This window comes from Balaenoptera musculus, chromosome 15 (genome assembly GCF_009873245.2).
Source record: "Balaenoptera musculus isolate JJ_BM4_2016_0621 chromosome 15, mBalMus1.pri.v3, whole genome shotgun sequence".
Lineage (NCBI taxonomy): Eukaryota > Metazoa > Chordata > Mammalia > Artiodactyla > Balaenopteridae > Balaenoptera > Balaenoptera musculus.
In genome coordinates, this window is record NC_045799.1 from 26,978,657 (window position 1) to 27,001,231 (window position 22,575).

The 22,575-nt window shown below is 44.9% G+C and overlaps 1 protein-coding gene across 1 annotated transcript in view; it reads right to left on the reverse strand.

Moving 5' to 3' along the window:
- The window catches only part of TTLL9 (tubulin tyrosine ligase like 9), a gene marked incomplete at its 5' end in the record, with an annotated part of 71,758 nt that overhangs the window by 25,193 nt on the left and 23,990 nt on the right, over positions 1 to 22,575 (reverse strand). The window contains 4 exon segments of the mRNA XM_036825249.1: positions 14,470 to 14,502; positions 14,504 to 14,656; positions 15,607 to 15,718; positions 20,754 to 20,846. Of these exon segments, the coding sequence (XP_036681144.1) occupies positions 14,470 to 14,502; positions 14,504 to 14,656; positions 15,607 to 15,718; positions 20,754 to 20,846 (391 nt within the window).

A 22,575-nucleotide genomic window follows, 5' to 3' on the forward strand; every position in this document is an offset into this window, starting at 1 on the left:
AGAGTGGAAAATAAACTTCCTGCATGGTGATATATCAGGGTTGTTGAGACTGGAAATCACCTAATATCTAGCCTCGCCAGACTGTCGTTTCCAAAAGCAATCACAACGATATTCCCAGTCCCATGTGTCTTCCACAACCTTGCTACCCACCACCTTCCAACAAGAGGAAAGTCAATGTCCGTTCCCCTTGAATCTGCGTGAGCCTTCAGGACTGTCTCAACTAACTGTGTACAGCAGAAGTGATGCTGTGGGAATTCCAGTGCTGGGTCATAAAAGGCAACACAGCTTCCACACAGCTTTCTCTTTGGAGATGGTTACCCTTGGAACCCAGCCACCATGCTGTGAGGAAGCTCAGGTCACGTGGAGAAGCCCACACTGGGGGCAACTGAGTCTTCCAGCCCCCAACCCTGGCTGAACTCCCAGCCAGCAGCCAGCACCAACTTGCTAGCGGAGCGAGTGAGCCAGCTTGGCAGAGAATCCTCCAGCCCTCAGTGAATCCGCCCAGGTAGGTGCTGGAGCAGTCATGGGCCTTCCCTGTCAAGTGCTGCCCAAGCTGGAGGCTCATGAGTTAAATAAGAGATGATTGTTGTTTCAAGCCACGGAGTTTTGGGACGCAGCAACAGAAACAGAACTTTAGGGGAATAGTTCCTAAACAATGGTAATATTAGCAACTAATACTTCTCAACTATGAACCAGGCACAAGGATTTTACACACATTTCCTCATTAAAGCTTTTTTTTTTTCACCTTGCATTTTCTTTTTTTTATATATAATTATTTTTATTTTATTTTATTTTTTTAATTAATTAATTAATTAATTTATGGCTGTGTTGGGTCTTCGTTTCTGTGCGAGGGCTTTCTCTAGTTGTGGCAAGCGGGGACCACTCTTCATGGTGGTGTGCGGGCCTCTCACTATCGCGGCCTCTCTTGTTGCGGAGCACAGGCTCCAGACGCACAGGCTCAGTAGTTGTGGCTCACGGGCCCAGTTGCTCCGCGGCATGTGGGATCTTCCCAGACCAGGGCTCGAACCCGTGTCCCCTGCATTGGCAGGCAGGCTCTCAACCACCGCGCCACCAGGGAAGCCCACCTTGCATTTTCTATTTACTATTTTATATTAAAATTTTCTGACATATCAAAAGCAGAGAATAGTACATACTCACAATACACAAATTCAAAATTATCAAACTTTCATTTTAAAACAAATCCCAGATGTCATGTTATTTCACCCTTACAGACTTCAGTGTGCATCTTGTTTTCAAAAAATTGACACTCTGGTATATAACCATAATACCATTATCATACAAGACATAATTAATAATGATGTTTTAGCGCCTGATTCTTCAGTCCATAATCAAATTCCCCTGATTATCTCAAAAATATCCTTTTATAATAGGTTTAAGTCCAGACCTAAACAGCTCCCTACATTGCATTTGGTTGTTATGACACCTAAGTCTCTTTTAATTGAGGACAGTCTTCCCTCCTTTCCCCCTACCATTGACTAGTTGTACAAACCAATTGTCCTGTGCACTGTTCCATGTTCTGGGTTTGTCTGTTTCCTTGTGGCATCATTTAAAGTATTCCTCTTTTCTTTGTATTTCCTATAAATGAAACTCAGCTCTAGAGGTTTGGTTAGATTCAAGTTCCACTTTTTGGCAAGAATACACAGCTGGTGCTATTCCATCACAATTGTCTGGTTGCTCCACATCTAGAGATGCTAAGATTGATCAGCTTGCACCTTTTTCAACTTCACATTCTATTCTGAGCATCTCTCCATTTCAGCTCGTATAGAATGCCCTCGTTCTTTATCATGGCTACATAGATCCCATTGGGTGAAAACACTGGGTGAAAATAACAAAGTGATCATTCCCTTGAAAAGAATACTTCATCTCAGGGGCTTCCCTGGTGGCGCAGTGGTTGAGAATCTGCCTGCTAATGCAGGGGACACGGGTTTGCGCCCTGGTCTGGGAAGATCCTATATGCGGAGCAACTGGGCCCGTGAGCCACAACTACTGAGCCTGCGTGTCTGGAGCCTGTGCTCCGCAACAGGAGAGGCCACAATAGTGAGAGGCCCGCGCACCGCCATGAAGAGTGGCCCCCGCTTGCCGCAACTAGAGAAAGCCCTAGCACAGAAACGAAGACCCAACATAGCAATCAATCAATCAATAAATAAATCTTTAAAAAAAAAAAAAAAGAATACTTCATCTCAGTTTATTTGTAAAGATGATCATAAAAGTCCCATCAAGGTCTATGATTCTTTAATTATGTGCATCAGAAGTTTGCTTTTTAAAAGGAGCCCTTGAATGTATTTTTGGTAAAGAAGTCTTTTGTATTGTAATTAATTCGTTTCTAAATTCTGTTTAGAAAGTTATATCATGGCTTTTCTTAAGGGACAGTTGAGTGTTGGCTATAATTATGTGGAGGGATAACTACAAGAAAACTACTGCATATGATACTACTATAGAAATTGTTTTGGGCTTCCCTGGTGGTGCAGTGGTTGAGAGTCTGCCTGCCAGTGCAGCGGACACGGGTTCGAGCCCTGGTCTGGGAGGATCCCACATGCCGCGGAGCAACTGGGCCCGTGAGCCACAGCTACTGAACCTGAGCGTCTGGAGCCTCTGCTCCGCAACAAGAGAGGCCGCGATAGTGAGAGGCCCGCGCACCGCGATGAAGAGGGACCCCACTCGCCGCAACTGGAGAAAGCCCTCGCACAGAAACGAAGACCCAACACAGCCAAAAATAAAAAAAATAATAAATAAATAATAAATAAAAAATTTTAAAAAAAAAGAAATTGTTTTGCTTTTCTCCCTTTGTCAACAGGAAAAGGGACAGAAAATCTCAGACTCCTTAAAGATAGCCTCCAAACACCAAATGGAAACATTGGAATTATGTGTAATTAGAATTATGCATTTATAGATAACTAAGGGGCCACTTGACAAAATTCATAAAATGGAAGTGAGAGAATTTTACTCAGGAGACAGGAAAACATGGGCGATACAGATGGGATCACCTGGCAAAACTCAGTCCAATTAGAATCTACCCTATAGAATGCGGGAGCCGTAGTGGAATGGATACTGGGGAGACAATAACTCCCACTAAAGTTGGAATCCTATATGTACTTAATTTGAATTAAAAATCCTCTCTTATTTAAATCACAGCATCTCAGTTAGGTTCCATGTATCATTAGTCCCAAAATTTTGCAAAGGTAGACACTGAGGTTGGATATAAAGTGTAACAAGTTAGGCAACCTTGTTTTTTTTTTTGAATTTTTGAATTTTATTTTATTTATTTTTTTATACAGCAGGTTCTTATTAGTCATAAATCTTATACATATCAGTGTATACATGTCAATCCCAATCTTCCAATTCATCACACCACCACCCCCATCCCCCACTGCTTTCCCCCCTTGGTGTCCATACGTTTGTTCTCTACTTCTGTGTCTCAATTTCTGCCCTGCAAACCGGTTCATCTGTACTATTTTTCTAGGTTCCACATATATGCATTAATATACGATATTTGTTTTTCTCTTTCTGACTTACTTCACTCTGTATGATAGTCTCTAGATTCATCCACGTCTCTACAAATGACCCAGTTTCATTCCTTCTTATGGCTGAGCAATATTCCATTGTATATATGTACCACATCTTCTTTATCCATACGTCTGTCAATGGGCATTTAGGTTGCTTCCATGACCTGGCTATTGTAAATAGTGCTGCAATGAACATTGGGGTACCTGTGTCTTTTTGAATTATGGTTTTCTCTGGGTATATGCCCAGTAGTGGGATTGCTGGGTCATATGGTAGTTCTATTTTTAGTTTTTTAAGGAACCTCCCTACTGTTCTCCATAGTGGCTGTATCAGTTTACATTCCCACAAGCAGTGCAAGAGGGTTCCCTTTTCTCCACACCTTCTCCAGGATTTGTTGTTTGTAGATTTTCTGATGATGCCCATTCTAACTGGTGTGAGGTGATACCTCATTGTAGTTTTGATTTGCATTTCTCTAATAATTAGTGATGTTGAGCAGCTTTTCATGTGTTTCTTGGCCATCTGTATGTCTTCTTTGGAGAAATGTCTATTTAGGTCTTCTGGCCATTTTTGGATTGGGTTGTTTGTTTTTTTAATATTGAGGTGCATGAGGTGTTTATATATTTTGGAGATTAATCCTTTGTCCATTGATTCGTTTGCAAATATTTTCTCCCATTCTGAGGGTTGTCTTTTCGTCTTGTTTGTAGTTTCCTTTGCTTTGCAAAAGCTTTTAAGTTTCATTAGGTCCCATTTGTTTATTTTTGTTTTTATTTCCATTACTTTAGGAGGTGGATCAAAAAAGATCTTGCTGTGATTTATGTCAAAGTGTGTTCTTCATATGTTTTCCTCTAAGAGTTTTATAGTGTCCGGTCTTACATTTAGGTCTTTAATCCATTATGAGTTTATTTTTGTGTATGGTGTTAGGGGGTGTTCTACTTTCATTCTTTTACATGTAGCTGTCCAGTTTTCCTAGCACCACTTATTGAAGAGACTGTCTTTTCTCCATTGTATATCTTTGCCTTTGTCATAGGTTAGTTGACCATAGGTGCATGGGTTTATCTCTGGGCTTTCTATCCTGTTCCATTGATCTATATTTCTGTTTTAGTGCCAGTACCATATTGTCTTGATTACGTAGCTTTGTAGTATAGTCTGAAGTCAGGGAGTCTGATTCCTCCACCTCTGTTTTTTTCCCTCAAGACTGCTTTGGCTACTGGGAGTCTTTGTGTCTCCATACAAATTTTAAGATGATTTGTTCTAGTTCTGTAAAAAATGCCATTGGTAATTTGTTAGGGATTGCATTGAATCTGTAGATTGCTTTGGGTAGTATAGTCATTTTCACAATATTGATTCTTCCAATCCAAGAACATGGTATAGCTCTCCATCTGTTGGTATCATCTTTAATTTCTTTCATCAGTGTCTTATAGTTTTCTGCATATAGTTTTTTTGTCTCCCTAGGTAGGTTTATTCCTAGGTATTTTATTCTTTTTTGTTGCAATGGTAAATGGGAGTATTTCCTTAATTTCTCTTTCAGATTTTTCATCATTAGTGTATAGGAATGCAAGAGATTTCTGTGCATTAATTTTGTATCCTGCAACTTTACCAAATTCATTGATTAGCCCTAGTAGTTTTCTGGTGGCATCTTTAGGATTCTCTATGTATAGTATCATCTGCAAACAGTGACAGTTTTACTTCTTCTTTTCCTATTTGTATTCCTTTTATTTCTTTTTCTTCTCTGATTGCCATGGCTAGGACTTCCAAAACTACATTGAATAATAGTGGTGAGAGTGGACATCCTTGTCTTGTTCCTGATCTTAGAGGAAATGCTTTCAGTTTTTCACCATTGAGAATGATGTTTGCTGTGGGTTTGTCGTATATGGCCTTTATTATGTTGAGGTAGTTTCCCTCTATGCCCACTTTCTGGAGAGTTTTTATCATAAATGGGTGTTGAATTTTGTCAAAAGCTTTTTCTGCATCTATTCATATGATCATATGGTTTTTCTTCTTCAGTTTGTTAATATGATATTTCACATTGATTGATTTGCATATATTGAAGAATCTTTGCATCCCTGGGATAAATCCCACTTGATCATGGTGTATGATCCTTTTAATGTGTTATTAGATTCTGTTTGCTAGTATTTTGTTGAGGATTTTTGCATCTATATTCATCAGTGATATTGGTCTGTAATTTTCTTTTTTTGTAGTATCTTTCTCTGGTTTTGGTATCAGGGTGATGGTGGCCTCATAGAATGAGTTTGGGAGTGTTCCTTCCTCTGCAATTTTTTGGAAGAGTTTGAGAAGGATGGGTGTTAGCTCTTCTCTAAATGTTTGATAGAATTCACCTGTGAAGCCATCTGGTCCTGGACTTTTGTTTGTTGGAAGATTTTTAATCACAGTTTCAATTTCGTTACTTGTGATAGGTCTGTTCATATTCTCTGTTTCTTCCTGGTTCAGTCTTGGAAGGTTATACCTTTCTAAGAATTTGTCCATTTCTTCCAGGTTGTCCACTTTATTGGCATAGAGTTGCTTGTAGTAGTCTCTTAGGATGTTTTGTATTTCTGTGGTGTCTGTTGTAACTTCTCCTTTTTCATTTCTAATTTTATTGATTTGAGTTCTCTCCCTCTTTTTCTTGATGAGTCTGGCTAATGGTTTATCAATTTTGTTTATCTTCTCAGAGAACCAGCTTTTAGTTTTATTGATCTTTGCTATTGTTTTCTTTGTTTCTATTTCATTTATTTCTGCTCTGATCTTTATGATTTCTTTCCTTCTGCTAACTGTGGGTTTTGTTTGTTCTTCTTTCTCTAGTTCCTTTAGGTGTAAGGTTAGATTGTTTATTTGAGATTTTTCTTGTTACTTTAGGTAGGCTTGTAGAGCTATAAATGTCCCTCTTAGAACTGCTTTAGCTGCATCCCATAGGTTTTGGATTGTCGTGTTTTCATTGTCATTTGTCTCTAGGTACTTTTTGATTTCCTCTTTGATTTCTTCAGTGATCTCTTGGTTATTTAGTAACGTATTGTTTAGCCTCCATGTGTTTGTGTTTTTTACGTCTTTTTCCCTGTAATTGATTTCTAATCTCATAGCATTGTGGTCAGAAAAGATGCTTGATATGATTTCAATTTTCTTATATTTACTGAGGCTTGATTTGTGACCCAAGATGTGATCTATCCTGGAGAATGTTCTGTGCACACTTGAGAAGAAAGTGTAATCTGCTGTTTTTGGATGGAATGTCCTATAAATATCAATTAAATCTATCTGGTGTATTGTGTCATTTAAAGCTTGTGTTTCCTTATTAATTTTCTGTTTGGATGATCTGTCCATTGGTGTAAGTGAGGTGTTAAAGTCCCCCACTATTATTGTGTTACTGTCGATTTCCTCTTTTAGAGCTGTTAGCAGTTGCCTTATGTGTTGAGGTGCTCCTATGTTGGGTGCATATATATTCATAATTTTTATATCTTCTTCTTGGATTGATCCCTTGATCGTTATGTAGTGTCCTTCCTTGTCTCTTGTAACATTCTTTATTTTAAAATCTATTTTATCTGATATGAGTATTGCTACTCCAGCTTTCTTTTGATTTCGATTTGCATGGAATATCTTTTTCCATCCCCTCACTTTCAGTCTGTACGTGTCCCTAGGTCTGAAGTGGGTCTCTTGGAGACAGCATATATATGAGTGTTGTTTTTGTATCCATTCAGCAAGCCTGTGTCTTTTGGTTGGGGCATTTAATCCATTCACGTTTAAGGTAATTATCAATATGTATGTTCCTATTACCATTTTCTTAATTGTTTCTTAATTGGGTTTGTTTTTGTAGGTCCTTTTCTTCTCTTGTGTTTCCCACTTAGAGAAGGTCCTTTAGCATTTGTTGTAGAGCTGGTTTGGTGGTGCTGAATTCTCTTAGCTTTTGCTTGTCTTAAAGCTTTTGATTTCTCCATCAAATCTGAATGAGATCCTTGCTGGGTAGAGTAATCTTGGTTGTAGGTTCTTCCCTTTCATTACTTTAAGTATATCATGCCACTCCCTTCTAGCTTATAGAGTTTCTGCTGAGAAATCAGCTGTTAACCTTATGGGAGTTCCCTTGTATGTTATTTGTCATTTTTCCCTCGTTGCTTTCAATCATTTTTCCTTGTCTTTAATTTTTGCCAATTTGATTACTATGTGTCTTGGCATGTTTCTCCTTGGGTTTATCCTGTATGGGACTCTCTGCGCTTCCTGAACTTGGGTGGCTATTTCCTTTTCCATGTTAGGGAAGTTTTCGACTATAATCTCTTCAAATATTTTCTCGGGTCCTTTCTCTCTCTCTTCTCCTTCTGGGACCCCTATGATGTGAATGTTGTTGCGTTTAATGTTGTCCCAGAGGTCTCTTAGGCTGTCTTCATTTCTTTTCATTCTTTTTTCTTTATTCTGTTCCACAGCAGTGAATTCCACCATTCTGTCTTCTGGGTCACTTATCCGTCTTCTGCCTCAGTTATTCTGCTATTGATTCTTTCTAGTGTATTTTTCATTTCAGTTATTGTATTGTTCATCTCTGTTTGTTTGTTCTTTAATTCTTCTAGAGCTTTGTTAAACATTTCTTGCATCTCCTTGATCTTTGCCTCTATTCTTTTTCTGAGGTCCTGGATCATCTTCACTATCATTATTCTGAATTCTTTTTCTGGAAAGTTGCCTATCTCCACTTCATTTAGTTGTTTTTCTGGGGTTTTATCTTGTTCCTTCATCTGGTACTTAGCCCTCTGCCTTTTCATCTTGTCTATCTTTCTGTGAATGTGGTTTTTGTTCCACAGGCTGCAGGATTGTAGTTCTTCTTGCTTCTGCTGTCTGCCCTTTGATGGATGAGGCTATCTAAGAGGCTTGTGCAAGTTTCCTGATGGGAGGTACTCTTAAGCAACTTTGAGCTCAATCTTGACGTACAGATTACAGCTAGCCATGTGACTACTCTTTAAGAGTGCTTGTAACCTTGTGTGTCTGTACAGTACTTGAAAACTGTTTTTATTATTATTATACAAGTCATAGTCACTGTAGAAAATTCTCAGCCCTGGGTTTACACTGGTAGCTGCCTTCGCCACCGCAGCTGAAACCCAACTTCCGATCCTCATTAAAGCTTTTTAAAACACTTGTATGTAGGCATTAATATTATCCCCATTTTGCAGCCAAGGAAACCAAGTAAGAGAGAGGCCAAGCACTCTGCTCAAATTTACCCAGCCAGTAGGTGACAAATCCAGCCTGGTTAAATCTGTCTTTCACAAGCCTGGGGCTCATTCAGCTCCTGCAAAGTGTGAGGGAGTAAACAGAATCATGTGATAAACACGGTGCTACATCTGGGAGCATCAATCTTACTTGATGATTCGGGAGGAAAATATTTTTATTAAAAGATATGTTATTGATTGGAAAACAATATTAGTGAATTATTAAAATGAACCATACTTTGATTTTGTACCACCTGTGGCCACTCATAGCCCTTCACCGCCTGCCTCCCCCTGCCTTGCCCCTGGGGCCCGTTCATCACAGGGCATTCAGTGGGTGTTGCAGATGCGGTTGGTGGTCTCCCCAGCAACAATTCTCTTTTTTCCCTGCCAGCAGAACCCCATTTGGATCTCCTCTTTCCAGTAGCCCCGCCCTCTGGGGAACGTCTGAGCCCTCACCAGTGGTCCCATGTCCCTGCCATCTGATTGGTTCAGGCATGAGCCAGCAGGATGTCAGGGGAAGTCTGTTGCAGGGACTTCTGGGAATTTGTGTCTTCCTCAAAAGGGCCACAAGACCAGGGTGTTCCCTTATTCCTGTGGCAGGTGGAGATGTGAGGAGGTGAGTTAGAGCTGCAGCAGCCTTATTGTGACTGAGAGGAGCAGTCAGCCCACTGAGCTGGGAATTGGTGACAGTGTTGAACTGCCCACTGAACCATCCCTGGAGTCGACCTTTCATCATTAAAGGAAATTCCCTGGGGTCTGTAAGCTTGAATGCGAAAAAATTTTTCATCTTTATTTTCATTAACCCCTGACCAGATTTTCACATTTCCTTCCATTATGAAAGCAGGCAAGAAATCCTAGTAGTATTAGCCAGGACTGTGACTTTCCTCTCAAAAAAAAAAACCCATTTGGGGCTTCCCTGGTGGCGCAGTGGTTGAGAATCTGCCTGCCAACGCAGGGGACACGGGTTCGAGCCCTGGTCTGGGAGGATCCCACATGCCGCGGAGCAACTGGGCCCGTGAGCCACAGCTACTGAGCCTGCGCGTCTGGAGCCTGTGCTCCGCAACAAGAGAGGCCGCGACAGTGAGAGGCCCGCGCACCGCAATGAGGAGTGGCTCCCGCTTGCCGCAACTGGAGAAACCCCTCGCACAGAAACGAAGACCCAACACAGCCAAAATAAATAACTAAATAAATAAATAGCGTTCCCTTTAAAAAAAAAAAAAGATGAGAACTTGAAGTTGGTAATCATGAATTTATAGGTTGGTAATCATGAATTAAAAAAAAACAAACCCAGTTATTTTCATATCACGTTACAACTGTTCAATATCTATCTCCAAATACTGGTTATACTCATTATGACCTTGAAATTACAGTAACGGTTTGGCCTGCTGTTAGACTCTCTTTAACTGTTAATGAAAAGAACATATATTCCTACAGCATAAAGAATGTGTTAATATTTGTGATGGGCCCGTGAGAAGTACCAGCAGGCCTCTGACTGCAGGAGAGTAGCTGACAGAGCGCCAGCTGCTGCAGCAGAAATCCAGCCCTGCTTGCCAGGCCACTGATGGGGATGCAAGGACCCGAAGGCTGGCCCACTCCTGGGAGACAGGGGACTCGTGACAGCGACTTGGGCTTGAGGCCTCCGTAGGCCTCGTTGAACTTCCATCAGGCCGCAGGGCAGTTAGGAGACTTTGCCCACCCTTCCTTCCCTCTCTCCCCGACTGGGGTTGGCCTTGGTGGGGTGACAGCTCCCTCAGCCGCCCCAGGCTCCCTCCGCCTTGTCTCACAGGCCAAACTCTGGCCTATTAAATCTTGTCTTGGCATCTGTTTCTCAGAGGACCCAGACAAACACAGCTTGTAACTGTTTTTCAATATAGTTGCTTTCTTTTATAATCAAACATGCTTTATGTTATGCTTTTAAAAACGCTATCCTGTGATGGGGTCCACACATTACACCAGATGCCAAAGAGAACAGTACAGAACCCCTGCCTTCCTGTTTGAGCTACTGTGAATTGGGTTTTCTGTTATCTGCATCCAGAACATCCCAACTCTTAGGAGATTTCAGTGAAAAAGTGTGAGAAGCTCTGGTTGGGGTAAACCCGTGTAAGAGAATGTTAAAACTCGGATCTTACCGTCCTGCAGTTTGGACAGAGGACCCCCCCCCAAAGCCCAGAACAGCGCAGTGGTTGCCCAGGATGCTCACAGCCCCGAGTGAAGTGTTAGACCAGCTCTGCGGACACACAGAGAGACTGACAGACCGGGTCCTGAGAGCCCGGCACCTGCCTCCTAGCCACACAAGGGAGGCTAGAGGAGCAAGCGTGGTCCCTATGATCTGGGTCCTGTCCGTTTCCCTGCCAATCCAGAGGGCCTGGGCTGGTGGGAGGGGAGAACACTTAGATGGAAAAGGAAAGTTTGGATTGAGATGGGCTTTACACTAGACTGAGGGGGTGGCGTGAAGTGGGTGATGCTGCCTGCTCCCTTCTGAGTTCACCTCAAACCCCTCTTTCCAGGACCGCTCTGCCGTCACTGAAGAGGAAGAGGAAGGCTCGCAGGCCCTGGGGAACAGGGCAGAGGAGACATCTGAGGGAAAAGGCAGGCCGGTGGCTGCCCCAGCTGGCCCGGCCACTGCAGCTATGTGAACCATGTGAACATTTTTTTCTTTTTTAACGTTTCCCCACACCAAAGGAATCCAAGCAACAGGATCCCAGAGCTAATGATCTAGCCCAGTGGTTCTCAGAGTGTGGTACCCAGACCAGCAGCATTCTCATAACCTGGTATGATGGTTAATTGCATGTGTCAACCTGGCTGGGCAATGGTGCCCAGTTGTTTGGTCAAATGCTCGTCTAGATGTTGCTGTTAAGGTATTTTATAGATGTGATTAACATCTACAATCAGTAGACTTTAAGTAAAAGATATCAGTCTGGATGATGTGGGTGAGCTTCATCCAATCAGGTGAGGGCTTAAGAGCAAAACTTGAGGCTTCTGGAAAAAGAAAGCAATTCTGCCTCAAGACTGTAACAGAGAAATCCTGCCTGAGTTTTCTGCCCTCACAGATTTCAGACTTACCAGCCCCCGCAATATCACACAGCCAATTCCTTATACACACACTAATGGTTCCATTTCCATGGAGAGCCCTGACTGCTGCACCTGGGAATTTGTTAGAAATGCATATTCTCAGGCCCCGCACCAGGCCTACTGAATCCAACACTCTGGGGGTGCGTGCTTTAATAAGCTTTCCAGAAAATTCTCAAGTTTGAGAACTGCTCCTCTATATTCTCACTACTCAAAGTGTTGGCTGTGGACCAGCCCCAGTGGCATCACCAGGAGGTGGTTAGCAGTGCAGACTCTCAGGCTCCGCCCAGACCTGCTGAAAGGGGCTCTGCATTTTAACCAGATCCCTGATGATTCGTGAGCACGTTAAAATTTGGGACGCACTGACCCAGTGCTCCCCAGGGGCAGGGGGAAGAGGCAGTATTGTCTGGACTCTCGGAGATAACAACAAAAACGGTTAATTATTGGGCACCTAAGTGCCAAGCTCTTTATAGAGCTTGTATAATTCATGCATACAACCCGTGTAACTTCACTGAACCCTCTCACAACCCTGTAAGGCAGGTATACCCATTAAGGCCGTTTTACAGACGAGGAAATGGACTGAGAGGGGTTTAGTAACCCGCTCAGGATCACACAGCTCATAAGTGGCAGATCAGAATCAGAACCAGGCTTCTAACTAGAAGCACCCACTCTCCACGCCCCACACGCCAGACAGGGCACCGCAGCGATTCAGGAGAGAGGACACACACACACACACACATACACACACACACACACACACAGGGAGCCAAGATTCCTCCTCTTAATTACAGCTGTCTCTGCTGCTAACAAAGGCGGGGGCTGGGAAAGGAATCAACTTAATATGGAATTGCTTGTTCCCAATTAGCACAAATTACCATTTGTCTGAGGAGATAATGGTGGGAACTGGGATCCGCCCGGTGGGTTGCAGTGTTCATCTGCCTAACACCCTTCTGCGCCCTCCTCACTGGCCTTCCCGCCTTCCTGGGAAGGGGGCCTCGAGCCTTCCAGCGAGACTTCAGGAGGCCTGGGTAAATCCTGGCTCTGTCCGCTTTGGGAGCATTTGGTGTTTTTTGCCAGTTTCCCCCTCCACTCACTTGTGCTATTGGCTAAATCTGCATCAGCCAACACTAGCCCATCTCCAGCTCGACAAGGAGGGCTGCCCCCTCCTACCTTACCCCCAACTCCCTTCCTGGGGCCAAGCACATTTCCAATCCCAGAAAATACTAGAGGGGCTTTGATGATGCCATTCAAGGCTATGGTGGCATTGTGGTGAGAGCCAGTCCTGGCACGAGGAAGGGCTGAGGGGCCGGCAGGTGCTCTGGTTCCCTTGCCCGCCACTCAAGTTTCTTGATCTAGGGCTTCCTCCAGATGCAAGGCCTTTGGGCATGCAGTTCCCTCTCCTGGAATGCTTCTTCCCTACCTCTGCCCTTCTCCAGGCTGACTCCTCTGCATGCTTCAGGTTGAAGCTCAATACTAATTCTTTTTTAAAAATTTATTTGTTTTCTTTTGTTTGTTTGTTTTTCAATACTAATTCTTATAACAACAACAACTATCATTCATTTAGGACCTAATATGTGCTGTACCTGTGTTAACTCATTTAGTCACACAACATTATGTGATAGGTGCTATAGTTATTCTCACTTTGCAGGTGGGGAAACCGGGACACAGAGAAGTTAAGTAATCTGCCTGAGGTCACACAGTAGGTGGTACAGCTAATATTTGAACCAAGGGGTTTGGCCTCAGAGCCCAATCTCTCACTTCTTCAGAGAAGCCTGCCGAAGGGCTGGGGGAAATCCCCCTGCTGTTTCCTCTGCTGGCACCATTCTCCTTATTAACACTTAGCACAGCTGTAATCACACATGTATTCTCTGCATATTGTCTGCCCTCAAGGAGGGCAGAGACCCATGTCTGACTTGCTGAGAGCTGTATCCCCACCATCTAGTTCTGTGCCTGGCACATGGCAAGTGCTCAGTAAGCATTTTGGGATGCTTGAATAAATAGGTCTCAGGCTCCTCATCTTTAAAATGGGGCTGGTAATACCTCCTCCCAAGGACCATTACAAGAAGTGGGGCAATGCAAGTAAAGCACTTCTCACAGCCTGGCCATTGTTTTCATTCATATCAGGAAGAGAGACTCTGGATTCCCTGCCTTGGTGTCCTGAGGATCACTTGTTTATCTAGTGAACATTTATTGAGCATCTAGTGAACATTTACTGAGCATCTACTGTGTACCAGCAGTCATAGGTGCTGGGTCCACACACTGCAGAGAGGAGGAGATGTAGTCAGTCCTTTAGGGCAGTGGTCCCCAACCTTTTTGGCACCAGGGACCGGTTTTGTGGAAGACAATTTTTCCCATGGACAGGGGTGAGGGTGGGTGGGTGGTTCAGGCAGTAGTAATGCGAGAGATGGGGAGCAATGGGGAGCAATGGGGAGCGATGGGGAGCGATGGGGAGGGATGCGGATCCGCAGATGAAGCTTCGCTCCCTCACCCGCCACTCATCTCCTGCTGTGCACCTGCTTCCTAACAGGTCCCGGACCGGGAGTTGGGGACCCCTGCTTTAGGGAAAGGCAGATGATGCATCTAAGGCTGAATTCCCAGGCAGAGTCCTGTCCTTCTCCATTGGCAGACTCCTGTGTCAATGGAGGATCCCTGCTCTGGTGCCTGGGACACCCCCCTCTCCCAGTCCCCAGCACTGGGCACTCACAGGCTTCATGATCCAGGTGATTCCTGGGTTTTTTGCGAAACTCCTCCACAAACAGATGGTACTCGCAGGGCATCTCAAAGGTTTTGGGGAAGAAGTCGCACTTGGCTGCCTCCAGCTTTCCCGCCTCGCGCTCCAGCTGTTTCCGGAAGCGCTTCAGGTTCTTCACCATATAGTTCTTGCGGGTCAGCTGAGCAGCACGATGGACAGGCAGGCCATTGGCGCTCATGCCCACTGCCCTGCACCAACCATCCCACCAACTGCCCCGCTCCAACCACCCCACCAACTGCCCCCCACAGCCCCCATTCTCTGTACGGTAAGAGCAAACAATAAGAGGGGACTCCCCTGGTGGTCCAGTGGGTAGGACTCTGCACTCCCAATGCAGGGTTGCCTGGGTTCAGTCCCTGGTCAGGGAACTAGATGCTGCATGCCGCACTAAGAAGCCCGCATGCTGCAACTAAAAGATCCCACATGCCACAACGAAGATCCCACGTGCCTCAACTAAGACCCCAGCCCAGCCAAAATAAATAAATCTTTAAAAAAAAAAGATTTAAAAAAAAAGAGTAACAATAAGAGTAACATTGACTGAGAGCCTGCTATTCTATAATTATCCCCACTTTACAGGTGAGGAAAACTGAGGCTCAGAAAAGGTTGTCAGTTGCCCAGAAGCTATCCAGCTAACAGGCAGTACAGCCAGGGTTTGACCCGGCTGTCTGATGTCCACAGTTACTTTTTCTAACTGCTAAGCTGCACTAACCTTCTTAAATCTCCCACCACTGGCCCCTCTAGTCCCATCTTTGTGGTATGGTTCCTCCCAGTCCTCCCTCCCATCTCCAGACTCCAAACAGCTCAACTTGCCTCACCCTGAAATCACATAATCCCTCAAGCATCCTGCTTCTTCAGCCTTTGCACCTGAAGCCAGACAGCCCATGACCTCAGTCCCCTCCCCAAGGTGGCCTGTTCTTCAGGTCTGAGATCCCTATTCCCTCACACTATTTAGCTCATCATGAATCTAGGGCACACATCTCTCACCTGGCATGTACCCCAAATTCCCTTGTGCTTTTCCATTCTGGTCCTTGTACCCCCCAAGCCAGCTCCTGCTCATTGCCACACCCAGTCCCCTGGGCCCACCCAGCTCACCTCGTAGTGGTTTCGGAAGTGACTGATCCGCACGTGCTCATCCATGTAGGTGTGGTCGAAATTCTCCCGGAGCCAGCTGACATCGCACCAGTAGAAATCCCATTCCCCTTCACTGGGGGTGGGGGTGGGACAAAAGTCAGGACCTGAGGACCTCAGCACTGCTGGGGATCTGGGGCCCAGGGAGGTGCAGCTGAGGGGTAAGCAGCGGTGTGTCCATCAGGTAAGTCTCAAGGAGGTGGCCTCGGGCTGCCACTGCCCACCATGTACTTTGTGAGGCCAGAGTGAAAACTACAGAAACGTCCCTGCAAAAATCCAGGCTACTGGCTTCCTTCGAACAATCAGCAGATCTGGCCAGGTTGAGCCCAGATGCCCCCCGGCACCCACCACCTTAGACAGGGCACACCCTCTCCAGATCACAGTCACCACCATGCCCTATGGCCCATGACAACGGGCCAACCTTACCTGGTCATGTTACCTGCCTGGGCTCTGGAAGCATCCAAGTAGCCACCCCTGAGCCCACATTACCAAGCAGTGGAAACAAGCAACATTTATAAGCTCTTCCTAGTTCAGAAAGCTCTCCTCTCACTGAACCCTCAGAGCAGCCCCAAAAGTGACTACGATCATGCCTGGATCCCTAAGACAGGGATAGCCTTGCTCAGCGAGGACATGGCAGCCTCAGGATTCACACCCAAGCCTGCCTGACTCCAAATTCTGACCCTGTTCTTCACCACCATGCCAGAGAGGGGGACAGGAAACCAGACTGATCTACCAAATCCAGACACCAGAGCTGGAGTACACAGAGGAGGTGCTTGAAAAAGACTTGACAGGAAATGAAATGCACCACCATGATTACTTCCAGTTTTTTAGTAAAAAATTACAGATATAACTGAAGCCCCGTGTATATTCCTGACTGATTCTATCTCCTACTCTCCTGTCCAAAAGGAAGCCATTAGCCTGAATTTGGAATCATTTCTATGAGTGTCTTTATAGTTTTACTGTGTATATATGTGTGTATCCATATGTGGCACATGGCATTGTTTGGCATGTTCTTAAAACTTTCTAATGGCTAATACTTACTTCCGCTTCCCATGTGCCAGACACTGTTCTAAGTACTTTACAAATATTAACTCACTAATCCTCATAGTAACTGTTAAGTGTTAGGTTCTTTTATTATGCCCATTTTAAAGATGAGGTGAAGTGAGGGCAGAGAGAGGTTAAGGAACTCACCTAAGTTCATAAGCTAGTAAGTGGCAGAGCAGGACTGGAACTCAGGCCATCGGGCTCCAGATTCCAAGCTCCGTGGTTAGAGCTGCTCTTGTCTATTTCCTTTCACAACTTGCTTTTTTTTTTTTTTTAGCCCACCTTTTGTTTAGTGAATGAATAATGAATTATTCATTCATTCATACAACACATAGGTGTTGAGGTTGTCTTGGTGTCAGAGACAATGTTGGATGCAAGGATATAGGGGGAACAGGGTTTCCCTGGTGGCGCAGTGGTTGAGAGTCTGCCTGCCAATGCAGGGGACACGGGTTTGAGCCCTGGTCTGGGAAGATCCCACATGCCACGGGGCAACTGGGCCCGTGAGCCACAATTACTGAGCCTGCGCGTCTGGAGCCTGTGCTCCACAACAAGAGAGGCCGCGATAGTGAGAGGCCCGCGCACCGCAATGAAGAGTGGTCCCCGCTTGCTGCAACTAGAGAAAGCCCTCGCACAGAAACGAAGACCCAGCACAGCCATAAATAAATAAATAAATAAATAAATAAATAAATAAATAAATAAATAAATAAATAGAACGTGCATTTCTTTAAAAAAAAAAAGGATATAGGGGGAACAAAAACACCTGGCCAGGTGGTACATACAGTCCTGTGGGGAAGATAAAAAATAAACAAGGAAACAAATACACAACTCTCTAATGAGGAATTGTGAAATGTTATAACCCAGTTGGAATAACCCAGCTGGAGGCCATGAGGCAGGGCAGCTGAGGGACCTATTTATGTGGAGGCTACCCTGTGGAGCTGACCTTTCAGCTTAGATCTGAATGGTAAGGAGGGACAGCCAGATGAAGGGCAGTGGGGAGAGGGTTCCAGGAGAGGGAAGGGCAGGAACTGAGGCCCTGAGGTTGGAAAGGGCTCATTCAAGGACATGAAAAAAAAGCCGGAGTGGAGGGAGAAACGTAAGGGATGTCACTGAAACTGGAGTAGGGCCCAACAAACAGGGCCTTGTAGACCATGATGTGGATTTTGGATTCTTTTCTAATTCCACAAGTTTGTTCATTTTGTACACCATCTTCATGATTATCACAGTCAAGTTGCTCTTTTTTTTTTTTTATAAATTTATTTATTTTATTTATTTATTTTTGGCTGTGTTGGGTGTTCGTTGCTGGGCGCGAGCTTTCTCTAGTTGCGGCGAGTGGGGGCTACTCTCCGTTGCGGTGCACGGGCTTCTCATTGCAGTGGCTTCTCTTGTTGCGGAGCATGGGCTCTAGGCACGCGGGCTTCAGTCGTTGTGGCACACGGGCTCAGTAGTTGTGGCTCGCGGGCTCTAGAGCACAGGCTCAGTAGTTGTGGCGCACGGGCTTAGTTGCTCCATGGCATGTGGGATCTTCCCGGACCAGGGCTCGAACCCGTGTCCCCTGCATTGGCAGGCGGATTCTTAACCACTGCACCACCAAGGAAGCCCAGTCAAGTTGCTCTTAAATCACTCTTAAACTGCTCAACAGGGCCAACAGGAAATCCAGGTTCTTTCTACCTTCTCATTCTGCCATCCTTAACATGTTGTCGTCATGCTCATCACCTCAAGGTCACAAGATGGTTGCTGCAGTTCCAGGCATCAAGGACAGCTTTCTTTGGTGAAGCAAGGGAGGGACAGCTCTGGCCACATCTGTTCCAAACTCTGACCTAACAGGCTGATGGTCTGAATTGGGACCTCGTTCTGTCTGGAAATACCAGCCCCCAGCTTAGGTCCTAAGGACTAGGCCTCACATTCACAGAGCCATGTCTGGTGTAAAGGCCCTGGCCTCTAGCCTTTCCTGACTTGAGGACTCTCGAGGCAATTTGGGATCAGCCAGGAAACAACCTGCTTCATGGACTCCCACACCATCAGCACCAAACAAACCCTCAGATCTTCTTCCACTTGACCATGGAGCAAGGCTGAGGAGAAACAGGGGGCAGCCTCAGGTCACATGGCAGGTCAGGACAGTGCCTTTTCCCATACACCTGCCAGTCACCTCCCCCGCCTCATCCTCCACTACATCCAGTTCTTCTGGATCCAGGGAAGGAAAACTCATTCTTTTTTTTTTTTTTTTTAATTTATTTATTTATTTAATTAATTTATTTATTTATTTTTGGCGGTGTTGGGTCTTCGTTCCTGTGAGAGGGCTTTCTCTAGTTGCGGCAAGCGGGGGCCACTCTTCATCACAGTGCATGGGCCTTTCACTATCGTGGCCTCTCTTGTTGCGGAGCACAGGCTCCAGACACGCAGGCTCAGTAGTTGTGGCTCACGGGCCTAGTTGCTCCGCAGCATGTGGGATCTTCCCAGACCAGGGCTCGAACCCGTGTCCCCTGCATTGGCAGGCAGATTCTCAACCACTGCGTCACCAGGGAAGCCCGTAAAACTCATTCTGATATTAGTGTGATACATGAGAGAACCAAGAAGGAAAATCCACAGTAGCTGCCATCATCACCACCATCACCATCATCACCATCACTGTAATACTCCCCAAAGTGCCAGAGAGAGGACTCTGCCATCTTGGATTACCCATACCACGCTTGCCACCATCAGCCAATTCCTAATTTTTTTGTGGGATGATTTAGTAAGGGTCTGTCTCCTCTGCTAGACTCCAGCACCAGGCAGCAGGAACCATGGATTCACCTATTCACTCATTTGTTCCTTCAATTACTGAGAGGCTGCTAGAACAGGGAGGATGGGCCTGGGACTCTGCAGACAGCCAGACTAGGTGCAAACCCTAGCTCAAGCCCTGACAAGATGAGTATATTTTTCATTTTCCAACATGGTGTATTTTTCCTCTTTTTGTCCAGTTTTCTCATCAGGAAAATGGGGATGATATTAGCACCTACCGGAAGGTTTGCTGGGATGATTCAAAGAGGTCATGAACGTAAAGTGCGGAAGAGTGTCTAGGAGGCTTAGTTGTTGTTATGCAACAAATATTTATTGAGGACCCTGGCAGGGTAGCTGGTTGCCCTCACCCCTCATATCTATTCTCTCCTTTTTCTACAGTCATAGAATTTCCAACATTTACCTGGAAAATGTAGTCTACATTTTTCAGATTCCCTTGCAGCTAGGTGTGTCCACATGGCTAAGTTCTGGCTAGTGAAATGTGAGGGACTTCTGGGTTGTGTCCTTCAAGGGTAGGACACGCCTTTTCTTGTCTCCTTCCTACCTCCTGCTGCTTGGAATGTGCAGGAACTCCACCTCAGACCATGAGGACGAGGGCCTCACTCAAAGGATAGCAGAGTGGAAAGACAGAAGCAGATGGGTCCCACATTTCCATATTATCTCTGAACCTCCTACATCTGGACTTCAATGGGAGGGGTAAATAAACTTCTAGTCTGTCAAAGCCTCTTTTATTTTGTGTCTCTATTACATGCATCCAAAGCTTAACCTTCACTAATATTAACAACTACTACGTGCCAGGGATTGTTTGCTTTTTCATCTCAGTATCCCCAGGGCCCAGCATAGAAGAAGAAACGTAGGCTTAGGGGTCAAAAAACTTGTTCAAGGTCACAGAACTAGTAAGTGGCCAGGACCTGCCATCACCGGAGGATTCACCCCACGGGTCTGTGATGGTTGCATAGAGAGCTATAGGACACTGGCTGTGGAATAGTCAAACTGAACTGGGTTTGAATCCCACTCTGACACTTACGTGCTGTGTGACCTTAAACAATTGGCTTAATATTTCTGAACATAATCACATCTTTCTGGATGGTTATAAGGCTTAAATAAGACAGAGATGGCATCAGTAATGCACCTAACACATTGTGAATGCTAAATAAATGTTGGCCCCTGTCACAGCCAAACTGGGACAAGTCCCAGTGGCCACCCAAGGGAACTGGGACAAAAACGAAGGGAGACAAGGACCTGTGAGACAAAGGGAAGGAGAGACAAGGCTGGGGGTGAGGGTTTCTTACTCCTTTACTTCCACCCATCCTGGCCTGTGGTGAAGGACATCCATGAGAGTATTCATAAGAGTGGTCTTGAACCGGATTGATGCTCTCTGCTCTCTGCAAGACATGGAAATGGAACACTTGCTCAGAATCAACTATTTCCCTAGGACAGTCCAGGGATAGGAAAAAAGGGAAAGGAAGAAAGGTCAAGTTCCATACATGGAAATGCCAAAACATAGAATTACTGAATTTTAGAATTTAGCATCATAGCATGAAACAAAATAATCAAATTGAGAATGATAGAATCTTTGAATCATTGAAAAATAATAGCAATCATTTTCTTCAGTGCCTTTTATGGTCTGGTTGCTTTACATATGCCATGGCTAATCCTTATACTAAATGATATGTTTTTGCAAATCCTCCTTTCTGTCACTCATCTGAGAAGATGGAATGGATATACTTTCCCCTCTTCCTCCTACCAGGATGACTAAAACCCCAGGACATTAGATATAAAACAAGTATAAGAAGACCCTGAAAGGTGGACAAAAGAAGGCAGATCGGCTAAGGACCTCAGGACCCATGGAACAGCATGTGGTGAATTCCCTGCGTTATCTTTTTGCCTCATAGATCCCAGATGTGGAGACGAAGAAGCTAGCAAGTCTGAAACACCAATGGGCACAGACAAAAAAAACCTCCAACAAAAGCCTGCTCTCTCCAGCTGACAAAACCAGGAAAGGAAGTCTTAAGACAATAACTTCTCTACTCTGGCCAACCCCGGCAGAAACAAATCTGTGGCCCAACCTCACTGATGCTAGCAAAGGCTGAGTGGGGAATCTAGACTTCCCACCAGGTTGTAACAAGGCACCCAATATCCTTCAAGACCCCTGGCTAGGCTGGTGTCAGAGAAGGTCAAAGACGTAGCCGGGACTTTCATGCCTAGCAGGTGGTAGTGAGGTGCCCACCCCTGCTGTGTCAGTGGAGATCATGTGCCTGGGCTTCCACCCCCACCTGGCAGTAAGGAGGCACCCCTCTCCCTTGGGCTGATGTCAACGGAGGCCTAGTGGAGAGTCAGGACTTTCAATACCACCCAGTGGTAATGAGGCTGCACTTCCTGTGGTGTTCATGTGGGTCAGGTAGGGAGCAGTAGCAAGGAACTCCTAACCCTCCCGGCCAGGGTGGTATCAGCAGAGGCCTAGTGGAACCAGAACTCCCATTCCAGCCAGCAGTAAGAAGGAACCCCTTCTACCCTCAAGTGTCAATGGAGGCCAAGTGGGGAGCCTGGACTTCTACCCTATATGGTAAAAATGAGGTGGTACTATGCCCCCTTCCCTGGCCAGAGTGGTGTCAGAAAATGTCACCTAAAAGAGGTTTAAACAAGATCCAGAGTTCAATGCATAATACCCCAAATGTTCAGGTTTCAACTGAAAATCACTTGTCATACCAAGAATCAGGAAAATCTCAATGTGACTAAGAAAAATCAGTAGATGCCAATTCCAAAATGGCAGATGTGTTAGAATTATCTGACAAATATTTTAAAGCAGCCATCATAAAAATGTTTCAATGAGTAATTAAGAACACATTTGAAGAATATGTGAAGAACACTGGAAGAAAGCAAGGATGTCCACTCTTACAACTCTTATTCAACATAGCACTAGAAGTTCTAACCAGGGCAATAAGGCAATAAAAGGCACATAGATCAGAATGGAAGAAAGAAAACTGTCCCTTTTTACAGATGACTGTGTAAAAATTCTCACGGAATCTAAAAAACAATTCATGAACTAATAGGTGAGTACAGTGAGATCACAGGATATAAGATGAACATACAAATCAGTTATATTTCTGTATA